The sequence below is a fragment of the Lupinus angustifolius genome, chromosome LG20 (assembly GCF_001865875.1).
Source record: "Lupinus angustifolius cultivar Tanjil chromosome LG20, LupAngTanjil_v1.0, whole genome shotgun sequence".
Taxonomy (NCBI): domain Eukaryota; kingdom Viridiplantae; phylum Streptophyta; class Magnoliopsida; order Fabales; family Fabaceae; genus Lupinus; species Lupinus angustifolius.
The window spans coordinates 643,322-666,727 of NC_032028.1; the positions used below are offsets into that span (position 1 = coordinate 643,322).

General features: G+C 30.2%; 2 protein-coding genes across 4 annotated transcripts; one reads left to right on the forward strand and one right to left on the reverse strand.

Moving 5' to 3' along the window:
• On the forward strand, window positions 12,736-22,960 carry LOC109335808 (somatic embryogenesis receptor kinase 2). 3 transcript variants are annotated; one of them, XM_019571996.1, is made up of 14 exons: window positions 12,736-13,109; window positions 13,759-13,891; window positions 14,012-14,083; window positions 14,329-14,472; window positions 15,197-15,203; window positions 15,266-15,369; window positions 15,470-15,541; window positions 15,630-15,742; window positions 16,263-16,394; window positions 16,468-16,809; window positions 17,115-17,509; window positions 17,740-18,050; window positions 19,962-19,970; window positions 22,948-22,960. In XM_019571996.1, the coding sequence occupies exons 1-13, from the start codon at window positions 13,025-13,027 to the stop codon at window positions 19,963-19,965; spliced, it is 1,914 nt and encodes a 637-aa protein (XP_019427541.1). In that variant the 5' UTR covers window positions 12,736-13,024; the 3' UTR covers window positions 19,966-19,970; window positions 22,948-22,960. The 3 variants fall into 3 exon arrangements, with proteins under 3 accessions (XP_019427541.1, XP_019427540.1, XP_019427542.1); XM_019571995.1 differs by lacking the exons at window positions 19,962-19,970; window positions 22,948-22,960 and having other exon boundaries at window positions 17,740-18,205; XM_019571997.1 differs by lacking the exons at window positions 15,197-15,203; window positions 19,962-19,970; window positions 22,948-22,960 and having other exon boundaries at window positions 12,737-13,109; window positions 15,298-15,369; window positions 17,740-18,205.
• On the reverse strand, window positions 19,024-21,873 carry LOC109335811 (probable arabinosyltransferase ARAD2). The gene is made up of 3 exons (XM_019572005.1): window positions 21,175-21,873; window positions 20,125-20,378; window positions 19,024-19,793 (listed from the first exon to the last, which is right to left on the reverse strand). The coding sequence occupies exons 1-3, from the start codon at window positions 21,812-21,814 to the stop codon at window positions 19,242-19,244; spliced, it is 1,446 nt and encodes a 481-aa protein (XP_019427550.1). The 5' UTR covers window positions 21,815-21,873; the 3' UTR covers window positions 19,024-19,241.

Genomic DNA, 23,406 nt, shown 5'->3' on the forward strand with positions numbered 1-23,406 from the left:
AGCATGACATAGTCTGAATTAATGGTGCCATATAGAAAGAAATGAAGTTATAAAAGCTATGCTACCTACTCTAATGAATGTGTCAGGTTATCGGAATTAAGTGGTTGAATTTATGCTCTTGTTTCTTATTGCGTGTAATCTTATCTTTTTCCGTTAACAACACGTCTCTAGCAAAAATTATATTGAATTAAGTGCAAAAAAATATTTTAGGCACAGAACCTTTTAAATTTCAAATTAATTGAATGTTCAAAATGTATTCTCAGACATTGTTTATCCATGGAAAAAAGTTACAACTCCTACTATTATTATTATTATTATTATTATTATTATTATTATTATTATTATTATTATTATTATTATTATTATTATTATTATTATTATTATTATTATTATTATTATTATTATTATTATTATTATTATTATTATTATTATTATTATTATTATTATTATTATTATTATTATTATTATTATTATTATTATTATTATTATTATTATTATTAGAAAACAAATTGAAACTCATAATTATTTGTAATAATAGGAAAAATAAAACAAATGATTATATATATATAACAATATAATTTCTAATTAGTAATATATACAACAATTACTAATATAATTAACACTACAATATACAATTGGTAATACGTATATGAATGAATGATATAAGCTAGTTTAAAACCAAGTAGTAAATATAGATTCTAAATCATCAAAGCAATGGGTAGATAACACATCTACATAACAGTTGAGTAGGTGGTAGCATATTAACATATATAATAATTTAGTAATATAAAGAACATTAATTTAAGTTACAAACTTTGTTGAAAGATTTAAACAATAATACAATATTATTCTTGATCTTTATTATGTGGTTTAGTTTAAAGAGTTTCTAAATTTTTAAATAATAAACTAAAGTGAACTTAATGGTTCCTTCGATAAAGCAAATCGAACCATGATAAAGAATTACTATATTTTATGGTTTGGTTTATTTTGATCCGACGTGTTTATGTTCTTTATTTGTATATGATTTATTTTTTACTATGTTAGCTCAAAGAATGTTAAATATGATAAATTTATAAAATAGTTATTAAAACTTTTTGAATTTTTAAATGGGAGGGAATAAAATAGAATGTACTCAGCTTTTTTACCTCATATATATACATATATCATATCATAGTTTGTTACGCTAAGGACCGGAGTGGTAGATGTTTATAGCACACTATGCCATATATATTAGTGTGACTAATCTAATTTAAAATGTAAAAATCTTTCGCAATTTTGTTTGGTAGAAGAGGTGGGTTACATTTAGTTATACCAAAAAAATATGTAAAAGCGTTGTATAAAGGTAATAAAATGAAACTTCTGGTTTTTTACATTTATACCAAAATATAAAGGTAATAGTTAAATTAATTATGTAATTTGATTTATTTGTTTATATGTAGGAGTAGATAATAAGAAGAGAGGGAGTTTTAAAGTAACTTTTATTCGTTGAGCGACGACCTTTCCACTCGACACCCGATATTACAAATGAAACTTGGTGCATATCATTTTCAAACACTCTCTCATTAAAAAAATTATAAGATTAACAAGAAAAAGATAAACATCAAATAGAGTGAAAGCATAGACACATGTGAGGGTAAAGAAAGGTTGGGTTAGGCCCAAATATTTGTAAATTAGAATATTGGTCCATCCTCAAAAGGCAATTGGCTTTTTCATGGGACCCCTCGAACAAATGTCTGATGATTGTGACATCTTCGTTCTTTCTATACAACATAACATTATTTATTATTTGATACCCTCATAGTATAAGTTTTTTTTAAGTATCAACAAATTATTTATCATTAGTTTATTAATTATCATCGACTCTCAAAGAAAAGTAACACAAATTAATAATAAATGATATATTGACATTATAAAAAACTTTATATTATGAGATTTTAAACTCTTATTATTTATTTATTTGCATTGCATGAGGATCCAAATTATTATGCCACAAAAATATGAAAACCCACACACACGTGGGACTGAGATAGCCTCTCTACCAAATCAAACACTTACATTATTTGTTACATAAAGTCTAAATTAGTGAATTGGATTGTGTTAGACAGATAGGTGGATTGGTACATATAAATATAATAATGTAACTAACAAAATGTCTCTTTCTATCTATTCACACCACACACAATTTTTTGGCTTAGTGTTTGTCATCTAGGTTGTAGGCACCAGATATAAACCAGTTATATGTGTTTTATTATCAATACCTTTTTTATTTAAAATATGGATTTGTGCCTTTTTTTTAATTTTAAAATGGATATAGAATTAATACGTTTTTAACAAAATTATGCACACATTTTATAAATCTACAATGTAAAAAACTATAATACATTTTAGACTGCAATATTTATACATAGTCAATATAAATATTTATATAGTCATTACATCATTCATCAATTCATTTGTATTACCTTCTTAAACGATCAATGATAATTAAATATTAATTGTGGACAATGCAGTAACATTTTATAAATCTCATACACTGATAGTGTATACATTTTTCTCACTATATTTTAATTAAATTGTAGAAACAATATGTGAAAATTATAAACAATAGAATTTGGAAAAAGAAAAATACAAAAATAGCAAAGGTGAATGCATTGTATGTATCACAAGTCTCATCATGCACTATGAGAGTTGAGACTTTGAATCATATAAGTATAGTACCACCTCTTCCTCTACATAGAGATTAAAAGATCACAAAATCGAAATCATTTATCTCTAGGAAGTGGTGCCAAAAAGGAAGGCTTTTGTGGCCAATTTTTTAGAATAAAAGATTAGAAAAGCATACAGAAACTCTATCTTCCACCATTTAGGCCCTCAATTATGGTCAACATTGAAGAATAAAGGATAATATGGCTGAAAGAATACAGTGTTTTTTGCACCAAAACTATTACTTATGTGGGTGACAAATTGACATTTGTGATAAAGAAAAATGGTGCCATACTCCAATGTTTAAACATTTTTTTATTAAGATAAAGAATGCTAGAACAGTATGTGTAGTATCTACAGTATCCAAAAGAAAAAGGAAGTATACATTATGTTTTATCATGCATTAATATAATTTTTGTTCACTGCTTCCAACATCAGAAATGAAAAAAAAAATAGTGGAGGTGTATGGGGTAAACATGTATGGAATTGCATATATATATATATATATAAATAAATAAGTGAGGTTGAAAAAATGCTATCATTTCAGAAATCCGTTAGGTTTCGTGTAACCCAAGCTTGATAGGAATTCACCCAAAAACATGTATGTATATATAGGTTATATATATGTATATATTTATGTAGGTTTTATATATGTATTTATCTCTAATTTTATAATTTTACATATATTAATCGGGTTCAGAATGAGTTTGAGCAGAACATAAACTATACTAAACCCGAACTTGTAAATTGAACTCTGGTAAAACCTGAATCCAATCACATCGAGTTTTCTCCGTTAAATTCAGATTAGGTTCGGACGGTTACCAACGAGTTCGATTTTCATTGTCATCCATATATATATATGATATGTTTGTTTATACTACCAAGGGTATTTCTCACCCTTTTGGGTTAGAAACTAATCTTTTTGAGATGTGTGATTGTCTCTCCAACAAATGTTGCTCATAAAAATTGAACTCTTGATATTTTAATCATCCTAAGGATCTGACAAAACCTTATACTACTAAACAAACATATCCTCGTATAAAACCACATGAAGATAATAACCCTTGACAAATTATACTTAACAGCACACAAAACTTTAGTATACATCTCTAAAAAAGAATAGTGACACATGGTCTCCTTTTGTTTATTCATAGCATGTTTTGTATAAATGGCTCTATATTTCTTGCTTTAATTATTTGTCTTTCTTTCAAATGGAATTATCTCTGTTAAAAAAAATTGGATAAAGATAACATATCTTAAATGGTTTATTTCAAATGGCATTATCTCCCAAGTCAATCATTGTTTTTTATTTTATAACTTTTTGCTTCTAAATTTTTTAATTTATCCACATGTTAATATATGATTGACTTAAGATAGAGAATGAGACACTATTAAAGACAAATGATCTACATTCTCTTCCCAATAAGTGCATTGTCTTATAAGAAAGAGAGTTGTCTAATGTGTTTGCCGTCAATATATTAATACTAATACCAATTCTTATAACAACATCCTACCCAAAAAACATTTATATAAAAGTATTATTCATTAAAATATACATTTTCTGTGTGCTTAATTTCATAAAGTATACATTTTAAAATCATACAAATATGGCAAGAATACATGGACCCACAAAATCCGAAATTCATAGGCGAAAACTACTTGCATCCTTACCCATTTTTCTAATGAATACCTTATTTCATCCAAACGTGTAGTTCATTTTCTAGCCCAAAAAATCATACTAATTGATTATGCCTAAAAAAGAGATGCATAATCATACATAAGATTGGTCTCTTTTATTTAAGAATGAAAATAAAGAGAGGCTCTATTTCATGAACAATACCAATTTAGGTACTTCATTCTCCATGGCTTTTTCCTTTGACAAATGAAAACACCCCTAGTTATAGAAACCATAATAATAACCTAATCTCTTTTAATTTATGGATTTAATAGGTATACACTGACAGTGTAAATGTTTTTTAGACTGTCAGTCAATCATCTACCATTGATTTATTAATTATCATTGACTCTTAAACAAAAGTAATACAAATCAATAGTGGATAATTTGTTGACAGTGTAAAAAACTTTACACTTTCAATGCATAGATTTTAAACTCTTAATTTATATGGTGGTTCAATTAATTGATGCTATATATATGATTTCTGTAAATTAATAGAGTTTGTTATTACCAGTTTTTATATAAAGCGAATCACCCCAATTTCACTTTTACGTATATATATATAGTATCCATGAATATAAATAAATTTATGATATAGACTCACTAAATTATTATAACAAAGCGGAATCACCCTAATACATCATCTTAAAAATCTTCCTTTTTCCATAACATTAAAAATATTTAATGTTTTTTAGACTCGAAGAAAATAGAACATTTATTTTTACATTGAATATTTACTTTATATAATAAATGATGAAGAGGTTTTTATGTGCCTGAAGGTGTACCATTATTCTTACTAGTTACTATTATATTGATGCAAATTAGTTTAAAGTGGGATATCTATTTACCATTAGTATAAAAGTTTAGATATAATTATTATATAAGAGTGATGAATAATACAATAATATTTATAAAACTTATATACTATCGACGTATATAATTTTTCTCTCATTGGTTTATAATTTTGGCGCACACGTTTTTGAATGGCTTATGGCATAAACTTTATGCTACAAAAACTTCAAACACCTATTATAAAAAAATTAAATCAATACCTTTTATTTACCTGACTAGTTCCTTTTTATTTCTTTAAATAAAAAACAACTTACCAACAAGAGGTTCAACAATAATCTTTAATTGATTTTTTATAAATATAATCAAAATAAACCGTTTAAACGAATCAGTTAAAAATCTATTGTAATTTTTTCCAATTATTTTATCATATTGTTAACTTTAATACTTAATATTAGTAGAACTATTAATTAATTGATGAAGGGATTTTCTCTGGTTTGATTTTAGATCACTCATCATTTTTTTAATCACATGCTTAAACTCTTTTCAATTCCCTTATGCCACTTTACAACATTAACCAGTATTTTAGTCTCAATGGTAGAATATAAAATTCTAAATAGTTAACATTAAATTTATTACTTATTAAAATATTAAATATTTAATAGTAAAATATAATTAGCTTAGAGTGTTAAGAAATTTGATTAATAAATACTTACTCAAAACACTAAATTAATTAGAGTCAACACTTAGTTTATTTCATCCCTAAAAAAAAAATTAGTACTTAAAATATCACAAATATAAATTAAAATAATTATTGATAGGGCTAAAGTATCTCATAAAAATAAGAGAAAAATATTCACATTAATTATGTATATTATTATTATTATTATTATTATTATTATTATTATTATTATTATTATTATTATTATTATTATTATTATTATTATTATTATTATTATTATTATTATTATTATTATTATTATTATTATTATTATTATTATTATTATTATTATTATTATTATTAGAAAACAAATTGAAACTCATAATTATTTGTAATAATAGGAAAAATAAAACAAATGATTATATATATATAACAATATAATTTCTAATTAGTAATATATACAACAATTACTAATATAATTAACACTACAATATACAATTGGTAATACGTATATGAATGAATGATATAAGCTAGTTTAAAACCAAGTAGTAAATATAGATTCTAAATCATCAAAGCAATGGGTAGATAACACATCTACATAACAGTTGAGTAGGTGGTAGCATATTAACATATATAATAATTTAGTAATATAAAGAACATTAATTTAAGTTACAAACTTTGTTGAAAGATTTAAACAATAATACAATATTATTCTTGATCTTTATTATGTGGTTTAGTTTAAAGAGTTTCTAAATTTTTAAATAATAAACTAAAGTGAACTTAATGGTTCCTTCGATAAAGCAAATCGAACCATGATAAAGAATTACTATATTTTATGGTTTGGTTTATTTTGATCCGACGTGTTTATGTTCTTTATTTGTATATGATTTATTTTTTACTATGTTAGCTCAAAGAATGTTAAATATGATAAATTTATAAAATAGTTATTAAAACTTTTTGAATTTTTAAATGGGAGGGAATAAAATAGAATGTACTCAGCTTTTTTACCTCATATATATACATATATCATATCATAGTTTGTTACGCTAAGGACCGGAGTGGTAGATGTTTATAGCACACTATGCCATATATATTAGTGTGACTAATCTAATTTAAAATGTAAAAATCTTTCGCAATTTTGTTTGGTAGAAGAGGTGGGTTACATTTAGTTATACCAAAAAAATATGTAAAAGCGTTGTATAAAGGTAATAAAATGAAACTTCTGGTTTTTTACATTTATACCAAAATATAAAGGTAATAGTTAAATTAATTATGTAATTTGATTTATTTGTTTATATGTAGGAGTAGATAATAAGAAGAGAGGGAGTTTTAAAGTAACTTTTATTCGTTGAGCGACGACCTTTCCACTCGACACCCGATATTACAAATGAAACTTGGTGCATATCATTTTCAAACACTCTCTCATTAAAAAAATTATAAGATTAACAAGAAAAAGATAAACATCAAATAGAGTGAAAGCATAGACACATGTGAGGGTAAAGAAAGGTTGGGTTAGGCCCAAATATTTGTAAATTAGAATATTGGTCCATCCTCAAAAGGCAATTGGCTTTTTCATGGGACCCCTCGAACAAATGTCTGATGATTGTGACATCTTCGTTCTTTCTATACAACATAACATTATTTATTATTTGATACCCTCATAGTATAAGTTTTTTTTAAGTATCAACAAATTATTTATCATTAGTTTATTAATTATCATCGACTCTCAAAGAAAAGTAACACAAATTAATAATAAATGATATATTGACATTATAAAAAACTTTATATTATGAGATTTTAAACTCTTATTATTTATTTATTTGCATTGCATGAGGATCCAAATTATTATGCCACAAAAATATGAAAACCCACACACACGTGGGACTGAGATAGCCTCTCTACCAAATCAAACACTTACATTATTTGTTACATAAAGTCTAAATTAGTGAATTGGATTGTGTTAGACAGATAGGTGGATTGGTACATATAAATATAATAATGTAACTAACAAAATGTCTCTTTCTATCTATTCACACCACACACAATTTTTTGGCTTAGTGTTTGTCATCTAGGTTGTAGGCACCAGATATAAACCAGTTATATGTGTTTTATTATCAATACCTTTTTTATTTAAAATATGGATTTGTGCCTTTTTTTTAATTTTAAAATGGATATAGAATTAATACGTTTTTAACAAAATTATGCACACATTTTATAAATCTACAATGTAAAAAACTATAATACATTTTAGACTGCAATATTTATACATAGTCAATATAAATATTTATATAGTCATTACATCATTCATCAATTCATTTGTATTACCTTCTTAAACGATCAATGATAATTAAATATTAATTGTGGACAATGCAGTAACATTTTATAAATCTCATACACTGATAGTGTATACATTTTTCTCACTATATTTTAATTAAATTGTAGAAACAATATGTGAAAATTATAAACAATAGAATTTGGAAAAAGAAAAATACAAAAATAGCAAAGGTGAATGCATTGTATGTATCACAAGTCTCATCATGCACTATGAGAGTTGAGACTTTGAATCATATAAGTATAGTACCACCTCTTCCTCTACATAGAGATTAAAAGATCACAAAATCGAAATCATTTATCTCTAGGAAGTGGTGCCAAAAAGGAAGGCTTTTGTGGCCAATTTTTTAGAATAAAAGATTAGAAAAGCATACAGAAACTCTATCTTCCACCATTTAGGCCCTCAATTATGGTCAACATTGAAGAATAAAGGATAATATGGCTGAAAGAATACAGTGTTTTTTGCACCAAAACTATTACTTATGTGGGTGACAAATTGACATTTGTGATAAAGAAAAATGGTGCCATACTCCAATGTTTAAACATTTTTTTATTAAGATAAAGAATGCTAGAACAGTATGTGTAGTATCTACAGTATCCAAAAGAAAAAGGAAGTATACATTATGTTTTATCATGCATTAATATAATTTTTGTTCACTGCTTCCAACATCAGAAATGAAAAAAAAAATAGTGGAGGTGTATGGGGTAAACATGTATGGAATTGCATATATATATATATATATAAATAAATTAAGTGAGGTTGAAAAAATGCTATCATTTCAGAAATCCGTTAGGTTTCGTGTAACCCAAGCTTGATAGGAATTCACCCAAAAACATGTATGTATATATAGGTTATATATATGTATATATTTATGTAGGTTTTATATATGTATTTATCTCTAATTTTATAATTTTACATATATTAATCGGGTTCAGAATGAGTTTGAGCAGAACATAAACTATACTAAACCCGAACTTGTAAATTGAACTCTGGTAAAACCTGAATCCAATCACATCGAGTTTTCTCCGTTAAATTCAGATTAGGTTCGGACGGTTACCAACGAGTTCGATTTTCATTGTCATCCATATATATATATGATATGTTTGTTTATACTACCAAGGGTATTTCTCACCCTTTTGGGTTAGAAACTAATCTTTTTGAGATGTGTGATTGTCTCTCCAACAAATGTTGCTCATAAAAATTGAACTCTTGATATTTTAATCATCCTAAGGATCTGACAAAACCTTATACTACTAAACAAACATATCCTCGTATAAAACCACATGAAGATAATAACCCTTGACAAATTATACTTAACAGCACACAAAACTTTAGTATACATCTCTAAAAAAGAATAGTGACACATGGTCTCCTTTTGTTTATTCATAGCATGTTTTGTATAAATGGCTCTATATTTCTTGCTTTAATTATTTGTCTTTCTTTCAAATGGAATTATCTCTGTTAAAAAAAATTGGATAAAGATAACATATCTTAAATGGTTTATTTCAAATGGCATTATCTCCCAAGTCAATCATTGTTTTTTATTTTATAACTTTTTGCTTCTAAATTTTTTAATTTATCCACATGTTAATATATGATTGACTTAAGATAGAGAATGAGACACTATTAAAGACAAATGATCTACATTCTCTTCCCAATAAGTGCATTGTCTTATAAGAAAGAGAGTTGTCTAATGTGTTTGCCGTCAATATATTAATACTAATACCAATTCTTATAACAACATCCTACCCAAAAAACATTTATATAAAAGTATTATTCATTAAAATATACATTTTCTGTGTGCTTAATTTCATAAAGTATACATTTTAAAATCATACAAATATGGCAAGAATACATGGACCCACAAAATCCGAAATTCATAGGCGAAAACTACTTGCATCCTTACCCATTTTTCTAATGAATACCTTATTTCATCCAAACGTGTAGTTCATTTTCTAGCCCAAAAAATCATACTAATTGATTATGCCTAAAAAAGAGATGCATAATCATACATAAGATTGGTCTCTTTTATTTAAGAATGAAAATAAAGAGAGGCTCTATTTCATGAACAATACCAATTTAGGTACTTCATTCTCCATGGCTTTTTCCTTTGACAAATGAAAACACCCCTAGTTATAGAAACCATAATAATAACCTAATCTCTTTTAATTTATGGATTTAATAGGTATACACTGACAGTGTAAATGTTTTTTAGACTGTCAGTCAATCATCTACCATTGATTTATTAATTATCATTGACTCTTAAACAAAAGTAATACAAATCAATAGTGGATAATTTGTTGACAGTGTAAAAAACTTTACACTTTCAATGCATAGATTTTAAACTCTTAATTTATATGGTGGTTCAATTAATTGATGCTATATATATGATTTCTGTAAATTAATAGAGTTTGTTATTACCAGTTTTTATATAAAGCGAATCACCCCAATTTCACTTTTACGTATATATATATAGTATCCATGAATATAAATAAATTTATGATATAGACTCACTAAATTATTATAACAAAGCGGAATCACCCTAATACATCATCTTAAAAATCTTCCTTTTTCCATAACATTAAAAATATTTAATGTTTTTTAGACTCGAAGAAAATAGAACATTTATTTTTACATTGAATATTTACTTTATATAATAAATGATGAAGAGGTTTTTATGTGCCTGAAGGTGTACCATTATTCTTACTAGTTACTATTATATTGATGCAAATTAGTTTAAAGTGGGATATCTATTTACCATTAGTATAAAAGTTTAGATATAATTATTATATAAGAGTGATGAATAATACAATAATATTTATAAAACTTATATACTATCGACGTATATAATTTTTCTCTCATTGGTTTATAATTTTGGCGCACACGTTTTTGAATGGCTTATGGCATAAACTTTATGCTACAAAAACTTCAAACACCTATTATAAAAAAATTAAATCAATACCTTTTATTTACCTGACTAGTTCCTTTTTATTTCTTTAAATAAAAAACAACTTACCAACAAGAGGTTCAACAATAATCTTTAATTGATTTTTTATAAATATAATCAAAATAAACCGTTTAAACGAATCAGTTAAAAATCTATTGTAATTTTTTCCAATTATTTTATCATATTGTTAACTTTAATACTTAATATTAGTAGAACTATTAATTAATTGATGAAGGGATTTTCTCTGGTTTGATTTTAGATCACTCATCATTTTTTTAATCACATGCTTAAACTCTTTTCAATTCCCTTATGCCACTTTACAACATTAACCAGTATTTTAGTCTCAATGGTAGAATATAAAATTCTAAATAGTTAACATTAAATTTATTACTTATTAAAATATTAAATATTTAATAGTAAAATATAATTAGCTTAGAGTGTTAAGAAATTTGATTAATAAATACTTACTCAAAACACTAAATTAATTAGAGTCAACACTTAGTTTATTTCATCCCTAAAAAAAAAATTAGTACTTAAAATATCACAAATATAAATTAAAATAATTATTGATAGGGCTAAAGTATCTCATAAAAATAAGAGAAAAATATTCACATTAATTATGTATGAATTTTATACACTATTATTGTAACATTATTTATATTTAATCAAAATTAACTATTACATAAAATATTTAAATGAATGGTAAATTATGCAAGGTTTTTTATACCAACAATGCATATTCTAAAAATAATATAAAAAATTAACTTAACTACATTTAACACACAAAAAATTTGGAGGCTAAAATAGATGATTACTGAATTAATTAATAAATAATAAATTATATTGACACACACTAAGTTTTACTGAAATTCCATAAACTACCCATCATTTTTTAAACATATGCAAATCACTCATAATTATATGTACTTACTACACTGACTACTTTTATAGGAGAGATAAATATAATTTATTAAACAAAAAATGATGATGAACGTAATTGAGTGAAATAAAATATGATATTTTGAGAAGACACATCTAGATATCGTAAGAGTTTATGTGTTCATTATTTTGGTTAACTATAATATAATATAAAAGTGATTTAAGTTACTCATTGGAACTACTGGTCAGTTTGTAATGAATCAATTAGACATTGACTCTTATACCATTTGAATTTATCTTTCTAATACTTGTTATCTTTTTTATTTAAAAGATTACATTTATTTTTATATAAGAGTAGTCAAAATAATCAATAATATATATATAATTAAAGATAAATTGTGTAGTTTTAAAAAATGAAAAATGATTTGTATAATTGTATTAAAACTTATTAATGTAATTTACTTTTAATAAATAAAAAATAGAGGCACGAGACAGAAAAGAGAGATAAGTGCGAGAGGAATTTTGACTAACTAAAAACGGGGTTTTGTGGTTTGATGTAAGGAGTGCGGTCACGTCACTTTCCCCAAAAGCGTTTTTGACTGCGTTGGGGCAACGGTCAGCACCGTTTCGGGCAGGTACCCCACTCTCTTATTCTCTCACTGCACGCCTCACTCAACAAAAAGATAACAATTAACAACAACAACAATATTAACAACAGTTCTTAGACAAAGAAAGAAATAGAACCATTGTATCTCTGTCTTCTTCACTTCACCACAAACTGAAATACCCATTTCTCTTCTTTTAACTTTAATCAATTTTCAGTAAATAAAGTTTGATTTTTGTTAGGGTTTCGGTTTCTGGGTTCTTCCAAAGGTGGTGTATTTTGTTGAGATCGGGTGGTAATTGGGAGTTAGGGTTTTGGGTTATTTGAGTTCTTTGTGTTAGTGGTTTTGAAGAAGGAGGAGTGGGGTTTCTGTGATGAGCTTGTATTGGAGTTTGAATTATTGTTTGGATCTGAGGTTAGCTACATAATCAGATATGGACAGAAAGTTCTGGGCTTTAGTTTTCATCTTCTCTATCTTATTATTTCATCCACTATGCTTCATCTCTGCTAACATGGAAGGTTTGTATCAAATTTCAATTGCATTTCTTATTCATTTATTGCTTCCCTTTTCTCTTTCTCTTTCTGTTTTGTTAAACAATTTTGAAACTTGTTTGCGGTTTTGGTTGTTGCTTCTTTGATTTTGCTGAGTTCGGTAAATGGGTTCCTTTAATCTGCTAGTTCTATGAGAGGTTTGTGTATTTGCCCACGTGTGTTGCTCTATTACAATTTTCTTGTGGATTATTGAAAAGGTGTTGCTTGAACTGATTAAATTGAATCCTTATTCGTTTTTGTATAACAAGTCCTTTGAAGCTTTTCACCACTTTACTTATGTAGTACCTTATGATGACAATGCTTTCTAGTTTTAACAATTCAAAGGATGTAATGAACGATTTCTCATTTGTGGGAAGGTAACAGTGTAATCATGAAATTGCACTGAAATCTTTATTCATTAATCCCAATCTACTAGATGCACTGATTTTTTTTCTTTTTTTCTTTTCATGAAGTGTACTGCTTCAATCAATATGATACAATATTTTTCTTTGCTGCAATGTCTAGCAACTATGTCTTGCAACTTCACAAGTGGAGATAATCATTGGTGTAGATCTGGTACTCAACCGAATTGTGATATTTCTCGGACCTGATAATTTATTCTTATGATTTGAAACAGGTGATGCTTTACATAGCCTGAGGACAAATTTACAGGACCCTAACAATGTTTTGCAAAGTTGGGATCCTACACTTGTTAATCCCTGTACATGGTTTCATGTAACATGTGACAATGAGAACAGTGTCATAAGAGTGTAAGCTGCTTGTTCTTTGATATCTGTCACATTTTGTATGTGAAATTCCATTCAGCGTATTCTCAGAGGATAACTTTTCTAATGTTCGTTTCTGTTTGCTTTCCTTTGGTGTGTTGTTAGTGATCTGGGAAATGCTGCTTTATCTGGTCAACTTGTTCCACAGCTTGGTCAGCTCAAGAATTTGCAGTATCTGTATGTTTTATGCCTTGATACTTTTATATTTCTATTCTCCTTTTCCTTTTATCATTTAATTTTTGTATGCTTTGGTTAATGAAGTTATTATTGTTGATTCAGTTTTCTTGTTTTATCAATTACTGATTTCACTAATGGAATTTTCATGAAATTTTATATAATTTCTGCCGGATGCTGATTTTGCTAAATATTGATTCAGATATTCTATGTCTTCATATATTGATGTAAATTATTTTACATTATAGGGAACTTTACAGCAATAACATCACTGGCCCTATTCCAAGTGACCTGGGGAATCTTACTAACTTGGTGAGCTTGGATCTGTACCTAAACACTTTCACTGGCCCTATCCCAGATTCATTGGGCAAGCTTTCAAAATTGCGTTTCCTGTGAGTACACTTATTGTTGGGATGATTTATTGTATATCTATTCTGCCAACATTCTTAAGAAATATTTTGTTGTGCTAAACTCCATTATTTTTCAAGATACCTACTTTCTATTATATATAGTTTCTGTTGGCATGCATGAGAAAGTAAATATGCTCTGAAGTGTGTTATTAAGACCAAATGTTTTTAAATAAGAAGAAAAAAACTTCAATTAGAAGTTTGAAGTCAACTTTGAAGAGGGTTGCATCCAGGAAGAGTACCAGGTTTACGTGAATTCTTTGGATTCTAAACAGAATAAAAATCTTGAAATCTGCTTTATCACTTGTGGTTTGGTAGTTAAAAGTTAATCAATCAGAAAGAACATGTTTTTACATATGCAGCAGTCCTGAGAGAAAATTTATCATCAATGGAAACCAGGGCTCTTCCATTTTTCTCATGTTTTGCACCCAAAAATCACTTTCCTCCAATTGGGTTTCCTTTTCCTCTTCTAACATCCCATTATGACTTATCTTGGTAGTGACTTTCATTTTTGACTGCAACTTAAACACTTAAATTGGCTTCATTTATGCCTACCTACTGGCGGATAAATTGTTTTCTTCCATTATTTACACGATTATTTCAAAATAATAAATAAATAAATAAACAAAAAGAATGAAGTCAATGAACCTCAAAGGAAATGGATACCAATGTTTCCTTGATTTAAATAACCATCACTTTTCTGTGGAAGGGTAAAGGTTTGCTTTGGTGCCTGTAAATCTCTACTTCTTGTTTTTTGAGTATCATGATAGATATTAATACTGTTTCCCTGGTATGTCTGTCTAAGGATAGTCGGCTTAACAACAATAGCCTGTCAGGTTCTATACCCATGCCGCTGACTAATATTTCATCTCTCCAAGTTCTGTAAGTGCAACTTTATCTCAAAATTGCCGCTTCTTTGTATATATATATATTTGTATATGCACTGCTAGTATTTTGCTCTGAATTTATTCCTTAAATGTAGGGACTTGTCCAATAACCGTCTATCAGGTGTGGTTCCTGATAATGGCTCCTTCTCATTATTCACCCCTATCAGGTTTGGCACTGAACTTTTAGCTATATTCTTCAATCCTTTGGTTCTGATTTGTAAAAAAATTCTAAACAGGCTACCTTTCTGCTTTCAGTTTTGCCAACAATTTGGCTCTATGTGGACCAGTCACTGGCCACCCTTGTCCAGGCTCTCCTCCATTTTCTCCTCCTCCCCCATTTGTCCCTCCACCCCCGATTTCTGCCCCAGGTGATCTTCCTTTTTATTGATATGGAACTTTTTAACTTTAGGTGAATATGGCGTTTCTTCTGTTGCAATTGCCCCTAGTTATGAACTTTATTGTTTAGCCTGGATTATACCATAAAGCTCATGTTATATCTCTAGTAGCTGCTATTCATTTTTTATTTTTATAATGGATAGTCACTAGTTTCATCAGCCTTTATATTTTTTATGATTTGATTTTTAAGTTGAGTATGCTGCTTTCACTCTGGAAGGATCCCTTCCAGTCTTCTGTGAGGCAGTTTATATTATTTTACATAGTCATGTTGCTTGTTTTCCTTCATCGCTGTTCATTGTCTTGTTATGTTTTGAAGATTAAATTCTCTATTGGCCCACTTGGGACTAGAAATCATTATTCTGCTATTTCTTCTAACCGGTTCAAGTGCTTTTTGTGCTACATGGTATTTATTTGTGTCAATAAGATAAAATAAATTCACCAAAAAAAGATAAAATAAACACTGATGTTCCATATTACTATATGTAATTGCAGGAGGTAATAGTGATACCGGGGCAATAGCTGGAGGAGTCGCTGCAGGCGCTGCTCTATTATTTGCTGCACCTGCAATTGCATTTGCATGGTGGCGTCGGAGGAAACCTCAAGAATTTTTCTTTGACGTTCCTGGTGAGAAATCCTAGTTGAATGACTTCTACATTGGTTGAACTCGTTAATTTGACTTTCTTACTTATATTTGCAGCTGAAGAGGATCCTGAAGTCCATCTTGGGCAGCTTAAGAGGTTCTCACTACGAGAACTGCAAGTTGCAACAGATACTTTCAGCAATAAGAACATTCTTGGGAGAGGAGGCTTTGGTAAGGTGTACAAAGGACGCTTGGCTGATGGTTCATTAGTTGCTGTGAAAAGATTGAAAGAGGAGCGCACACCTGGTGGGGAGCTTCAGTTTCAGACCGAAGTAGAGATGATCAGCATGGCCGTGCACAGGAATCTCCTCCGTTTACGTGGGTTTTGTATGACACCAACAGAACGGCTACTTGTTTATCCCTACATGGCCAATGGAAGTGTTGCCTCATGCTTAAGAGGTAAATCTTTTGCTTGAATTTTATCCAGTTACTCAGGGAAAGTGTATTCCAAATTTCCCATGGTTGACCAAAGAGAGAAAAGGTAGAAAATAAAACCAAGCTGATTAATGTAAACTGTATTAGCTTTTTAACACTTGCTTACAGTGGAAACCTCAGTGTGTGTAGTGTCACGTTCTAAGTGAAATGAGCTTAGGTTAAACTACAAGTTAACTAGCAGTAGTCACCTAGCTATACTGATTATATGCTAAACATGATCTTTCAATTATTTACTATTGTCTTACGAGTTTGTTTTTACATCATCATAGAGCGTCCTCCACATCAAGAACCCCTAGATTGGCCAACAAGGAAAAGAATAGCTTTGGGGTCAGCAAGGGGTCTTTCATATTTGCATGATCATTGTGATCCAAAGATTATTCATCGAGATGTGAAAGCTGCAAACATACTGTTGGATGAGGAGTTCGAGGCTGTTGTCGGGGATTTTGGATTGGCAAAACTAATGGATTATAAGGACACCCATGTGACAACTGCTGTACGAGGCACAATTGGGCACATAGCTCCAGAGTACCTATCTACTGGTAAATCTTCAGAGAAAACTGACGTTTTTGGTTATGGTATCATGCTTCTGGAGCTGATCACTGGACAAAGAGCTTTTGACCTTGCTCGGCTTGCCAACGACGATGATGTTATGCTGCTTGATTGGGTATGTTTATTTCTAGTGCACATCCTTGTGTTTTTGTTATTATAGTTTGCCTTTGCAGTTAAGTTCCAAGCAACATATTCTTTCCTTACAATATTACATATTATGTTGACTTAGGGAGGATCATTGTGGTCATAAATAGTTAAGGGAAGGCGCCTGGAACATATTTTGCGTTGAGTAGCCTTTTTAAGTAATGTTATGTCCAAATCTGATACATATGAAAATATTAATAGGTTAAAGGACTGCTGAAAGAGAAAAAGCTTGAAATGTTGGTTGATCCAGATCTACATAACAATTATATAGAAGCAGAGGTAGAACAGTTAATCCAGGTTGCACTACTGTGCACACAAGGTTCCCCGATGGAGCGACCGAAGATGTCAGAAGTGGTGAGAATGCTTGAAGGAGATGGGTTGGCAGAAAGATGGGATGAGTGGCAAAAAGTGGAAATTCTCAGGCAGGAAGTGGAGCTGGCCCCTCATCCCAATTCTGATTGGATTGTTGACTCAACTGAAAATTTACATGCAGTTGAGTTATCTGGTCCTAGGTAGTAAACAAGACAGAATGGGATTATTTATGACTTTCTTTAACTATAAGTTTTCTTACTTTTTGGTTCCTTCAAGTACCATATCCTTCTCATTACATCTTTTGTAAGTGTACTGCATTATATTCAATTTACATTTGTGCATAGCTCTTCATTCATCTTCCCTTTCAAACTAAAATATGCAATCAAATCCATATACTTTTAATTCTAAAAATTAGGATTTTGCAAACTCAACTCCAAATTTCAATCCACTTAAACTTTTTATTTTGCAATAAGAAATAAGCTCAATCAAGTTAGCTTTTTTTATTTATTTAAAAAAGTTACCTATAGTATAATTTGATTTGGTCCATGGATTAAAAAAGTTAGTTGGGTATGCTTTAATAAATTTACTTTTCTTTTGTTTGGCACCCATGGAGAGAAAATCCCTAGTGGCTGTATATAGTATTTATAGTGGTCTGATATTTATTAAAAATCCACATCCATTGTGGATTTTTTTTCTGATCATTACCGAATATAATAATGGCCTATGCATCAGGAAGTGATATATTGTGTTAATAATTTTAAAAACAACAATTGAGGGATTACAAATGAGAGTAAATGTTGTAGTTCCAATATAAATATTACTCATCAGTATGATCTGATGGTGTTGAAGATGTTCTTTTGCATCAAAACTTTGTGAATTTGATATGAACTCGAATATGATTAATCGATATGGACTACCAATGGAGGCAGCAAGAAACCACATTGACCAGTTACAATGGTCACCATTTAAGTTTCAGCTTATAACCAGCTTCATTATTTAGTTATGATTTCTTGATTTGTCTTAAGGTTGTTAACATGCATCTATCTGGAAATAATTCCATAAATCAGCAAGACATCCATACAATTGTACCAAAAACAAAATTAGATATAAACAGCAAGGCACAGAAGGAAAGAAGTAAAAATGTATCCATATTTCATATACCAAGATGAAATATCAAGTCAGATGCACAAAGAAGTACAAATGTATCACCAAGTAACACTACTCATGGACATTGACAACTATTTCACATACCAAATTACATGAGTATGCAAAGACTCCTCCACCTCTCCCTCCTTTAAAATTATACTCTATAGTGCAAAATGGAACCTGATGACAAATTCAAGTACTACTTATCTTCAAACAAGAGAATAAGCAAAGAGAACTATTTAAATTCAAGTACAATGACAGCGGCGTGGAGCCAAAACACCCGTGGGTTTTCTTTTCTCTCGAATTATGGCTTCTTTAATCAGGGGCAGTTTGTCGTGAACTTTCTTCCATATATGATTTACTGCACCATCCAAAGGTACCGGTCCAATACCACCGGGGTGACCATTATCATACACAAAGATGGGTTGCACGCGAGCCATGCTTCGGCGGAACTCGTCTTTCTGCTCTTTTGAAATTTTTTGAAGATGATCAACTAGCCAGTCCGGTTTCAGTGCATCACCAACTGCCACAAAGACTGAAAATTCTGAATAATCCACCATACCTTCAAATGGGAGCTCAATGTTGTCACTTACAATAACAGGTATACAAAGGCTTTGAATGGCATCAAAAAGTCGGCATGACGTGGGTGTATCCCCAGCTGGGTGCAGGCAAAACTCAGATGTCCTCATCCCTCTAATTGATTGCTCTCGCCCAGTGGCATTAGGGAAGCCTTCCTCCATTATAACTCCGGGCTTATTAATCAATAGATCCCATAACTTCTCCCTGACAAGTCCTCCCTGAAAATAGAATAAGCATGGAAAAAATATTGATTAACTTAAGTGCAAAGACCAGCTTAATTGTACATCTCTCGTATGACTTCTACAACATGCAAGGGGTCGGCATCTCTTGTATGACTAGACAGACAAATAAACGGTAACTGCTTACACTTGGAGAAAAATCCACAGCTGAATTAGGTCATTACAGAGGTGTATGGCGTGAAAAGGCCACAAAAAAGGTACAATGAGAAAAAACAAACTACAGTTCCTGGAAGATGCTAGAATAATCCAAGTATAAATCTTGGAAGATGCTAGAATAAAGTTTGACAAATGTCCAAAAATAAATACTGACCCGGTGCCTATGTTTAGCTCCTTTGAAATACAGGAGGCTACGGCGTTCCTGGTTTTCTGACAAGTGCAACCTGGGAAGTAGATGCGTGTATGGAATGATCACATCTTTAAGTACAGAAACTTGGGTGTGTTGAATCATTTCAGACGAGGTACAGTTGGACGACTTAGAGTCCTGTCTGTACCAACCACCAAAATCCACGACAAGGAGAATAGCTGGGGCAATTTCATCTTTAACATGCCACATTGCGACTGGGTCTGCCAAAGAATGCTTCAGTTTTTAAGATAACCTGACAATTCAAAGACTAAATCATAAGCTGGTAACAGCACACCACAGAGTTTTCTACTTTTGCATTTCCATATATGCAATAACACTATTTTCACCATGTTGCCAACATCATCACAGTCAACACAATCAATTTTCAAGAAAAGCATATACTCCAGGCATCAAAGCCAAATAGGTAGAATTTGTCAAAAATTAGGCCAAGAAAATAGGACTACCTCTTCCTATACAATGTAGATCAAACTTCTCATGAGCATCGGATTTATAAGCAAACACAATATTTAGAGAAGTGTAACATAACCCATATTCCAAATTTCTAACAAACATATACCTCAATTAGTTAAAACACAATGTACACTCTTTCCTTAAACTTTTTCTTCCTTCTCAATCTGGGACCACATTTGTTGTCTCGCAAAGTGTGTCACAACCCCATGCCATGAATTTTGACTGGCCAATCAATTTTAGTATACAATAATAAGTAATGAGAGATGGTGCTTCTTAATGAGAATTATGGCATAGTTGTAGCACACTTTGTGAGATAGTACATGTTATTCCTCCTAATCCATATTACTCACAAGCATGCAACAAATAATAAAACCAATACAGTTTCACTTAGCACAGAGCATTCACAGAATCATTAAATCACAATTTAATGATACAATCATACAAATTCACATTTACAAGCACATAGAATGAGACAAATAGATAAACTAAGCTTAACGAAATAACAAATAAAAAACTGAATAGCAATGAATCAAAGAATATGTGTACCAGTGAGCACAAACACATGATCTCTGCCACCAGAACGTTTCCAAGCCTCAGTATTGGTCACAAAATCCATAACCTCCCTCTGCCTCAAGTAATCATCATTCCCAACCTTCTTCCTGAACACCCCTTTGGCCATAGCCAATTGCAATTCAGCACTGAGAGTAGCAAAGAATGGAACAAACACCACATCTGCATCACGAGCATCAAAAACACGTTTTGCAATCGACCCAGTTCGCATCTCGTGTGGAGTCATAAGATCCCCCATGATCCAGTACTCCGCACTGTACTGCTTGATCAATGGGTTCTGAGGGTAAGGTGGGAATTCTAGGGTTTTGGAAATGTGGGTGGATCGAATTTCAAGGTCTGCGTCACTGCCGAGACGTGAATCGGAGTTGAAGGACCAATAACGGTGGAGGAGGTCGTAGTTGAGGGATCTGGGTAGGTCGGTGACATAGACATTGATGAATGAAGATGAAGAAGAAGGAAGAGAGAAAGAAGGGTTTGAGATGGAGAAAGGGAAGAAGAAAGTGATGGAGAGAATAGAGAGAAGTGTGAAGAGGAGGAACAGTGTGGGAACAGAAAACAAACAAGTTGAAGTGACATTGTTGTTGTTGTTAATGTTGTTCTTCATGATTAGAGGCATTGCTTTGTTACTTGTCTCAAATCAATGAATGTGATTCATATTGTAACAAATGAAGCTCTAACTAAACCTTTCTCTATACCCTCTTTTCTTTTATCTCTTCTCTTTAGTTATTAGTTGCTACTTCTACTCACATTTCAATCCAAATGTTTCTTTCCTTTTTTTGTATTATTATTTTTCTCCTCATTATTATTAATAATATCTCTTTGTAGGTGAGTTAAACATCAATCATTTTCGAGTTATGTGGTTGTTTCTCATACATTTTCCCTTATCTTCATTTTTTAATGGTGATTTGCAAAAAATACTAGACAATATTTTAACATATAAAATAGACAAAATATTAGGCAATAGATTTGGTCTCAATCACCCCATTGCCATAATTTTCAACCACCATAAGGCCCATATTAGGTTTACCCTAATCCCAAAATTATGGGCAAATGCACATGCAGTCAGAGTCATATTAGCTTGTATGGACCAACAAGTGTTGATTCCCCTTAAGCAAGGTCTTGGATTTGAGTTTTATAGATGAAAAAAATATCTGTTGGAAGAGTTAGCCTCACATATCTATGGATGTTTCCGGCTCGGACATGATTGCCTCCAATGCGAGGATACATATGAGAAACCAAAAAATAATAGGTTGTATGAACAAACCAAAATTAAGTAACTTTCATTACGAACTTCATGTGCCACATTAAAGAATCATCAACCAAGTGATGATAGCCGATGAACAAGGTGAAGAGGGCATAATTAATTATCCAAACATCTAGCTAGTGGGCCTTGGTAAGAGCGAGCCCATAAAAAAGATTCTATATTTTCTCATATATCAATACATGCCATAAATGGTCATTATAGGAAAATGATATATCCTCCTATTCACAATAAGATGATATGTGTCACAATATTATACACTTTAATTATTAATGATTGGATCAAGTGACATATGTCATTTTTTTGTGAGTAGGAGGATTAGTAGAAGGACATAACAATGCTTATTATTATATCATGCATCATTTATTTAGATTATTTTGTGAATGAGAAATAAAATTAGTACAATAAAATTAAAATTGAGAATAAAAGTAAGTGTGAACTTGTATAGTAAGTTTTGTATCATGACTAGTGATGTAAGATTAATCAAGTAAGCAAACAAAATTTGTTATAAGTCATGTGTCCTACACCTATGGCACTCCGTAGGACGGTCCTTATTTCACCGACCAATATTGGAGTTATTTTCATAATTAACGTCCTTAATTAATTATTACTAGCACCCTGCTAATCCACGTTAAACAGAAGCATGCACCTTCATACATTAAGGATCTTTTTATTCATGCCATGTGAACATGAATTACTTAATAAACACCTTTGATGGAAGCAAATTATGACTGTTAAACACAAATCTGTTTTTTTTTCTTAATCACGAATCGTCATTAATACGTCGTCGTTCTGCTTTTACACAGTTGGGCCCACCAGTTCATTTTCCCCTTTACTCCTCCTAGTAGTGTTTCTTATACGAATCTGATTCATTTTCTCTTTAATTTTTTCTTTTCATCACAATGTAGTAGTATGTGAGAAGCTTCCACAACCATTTTTTTATTTAT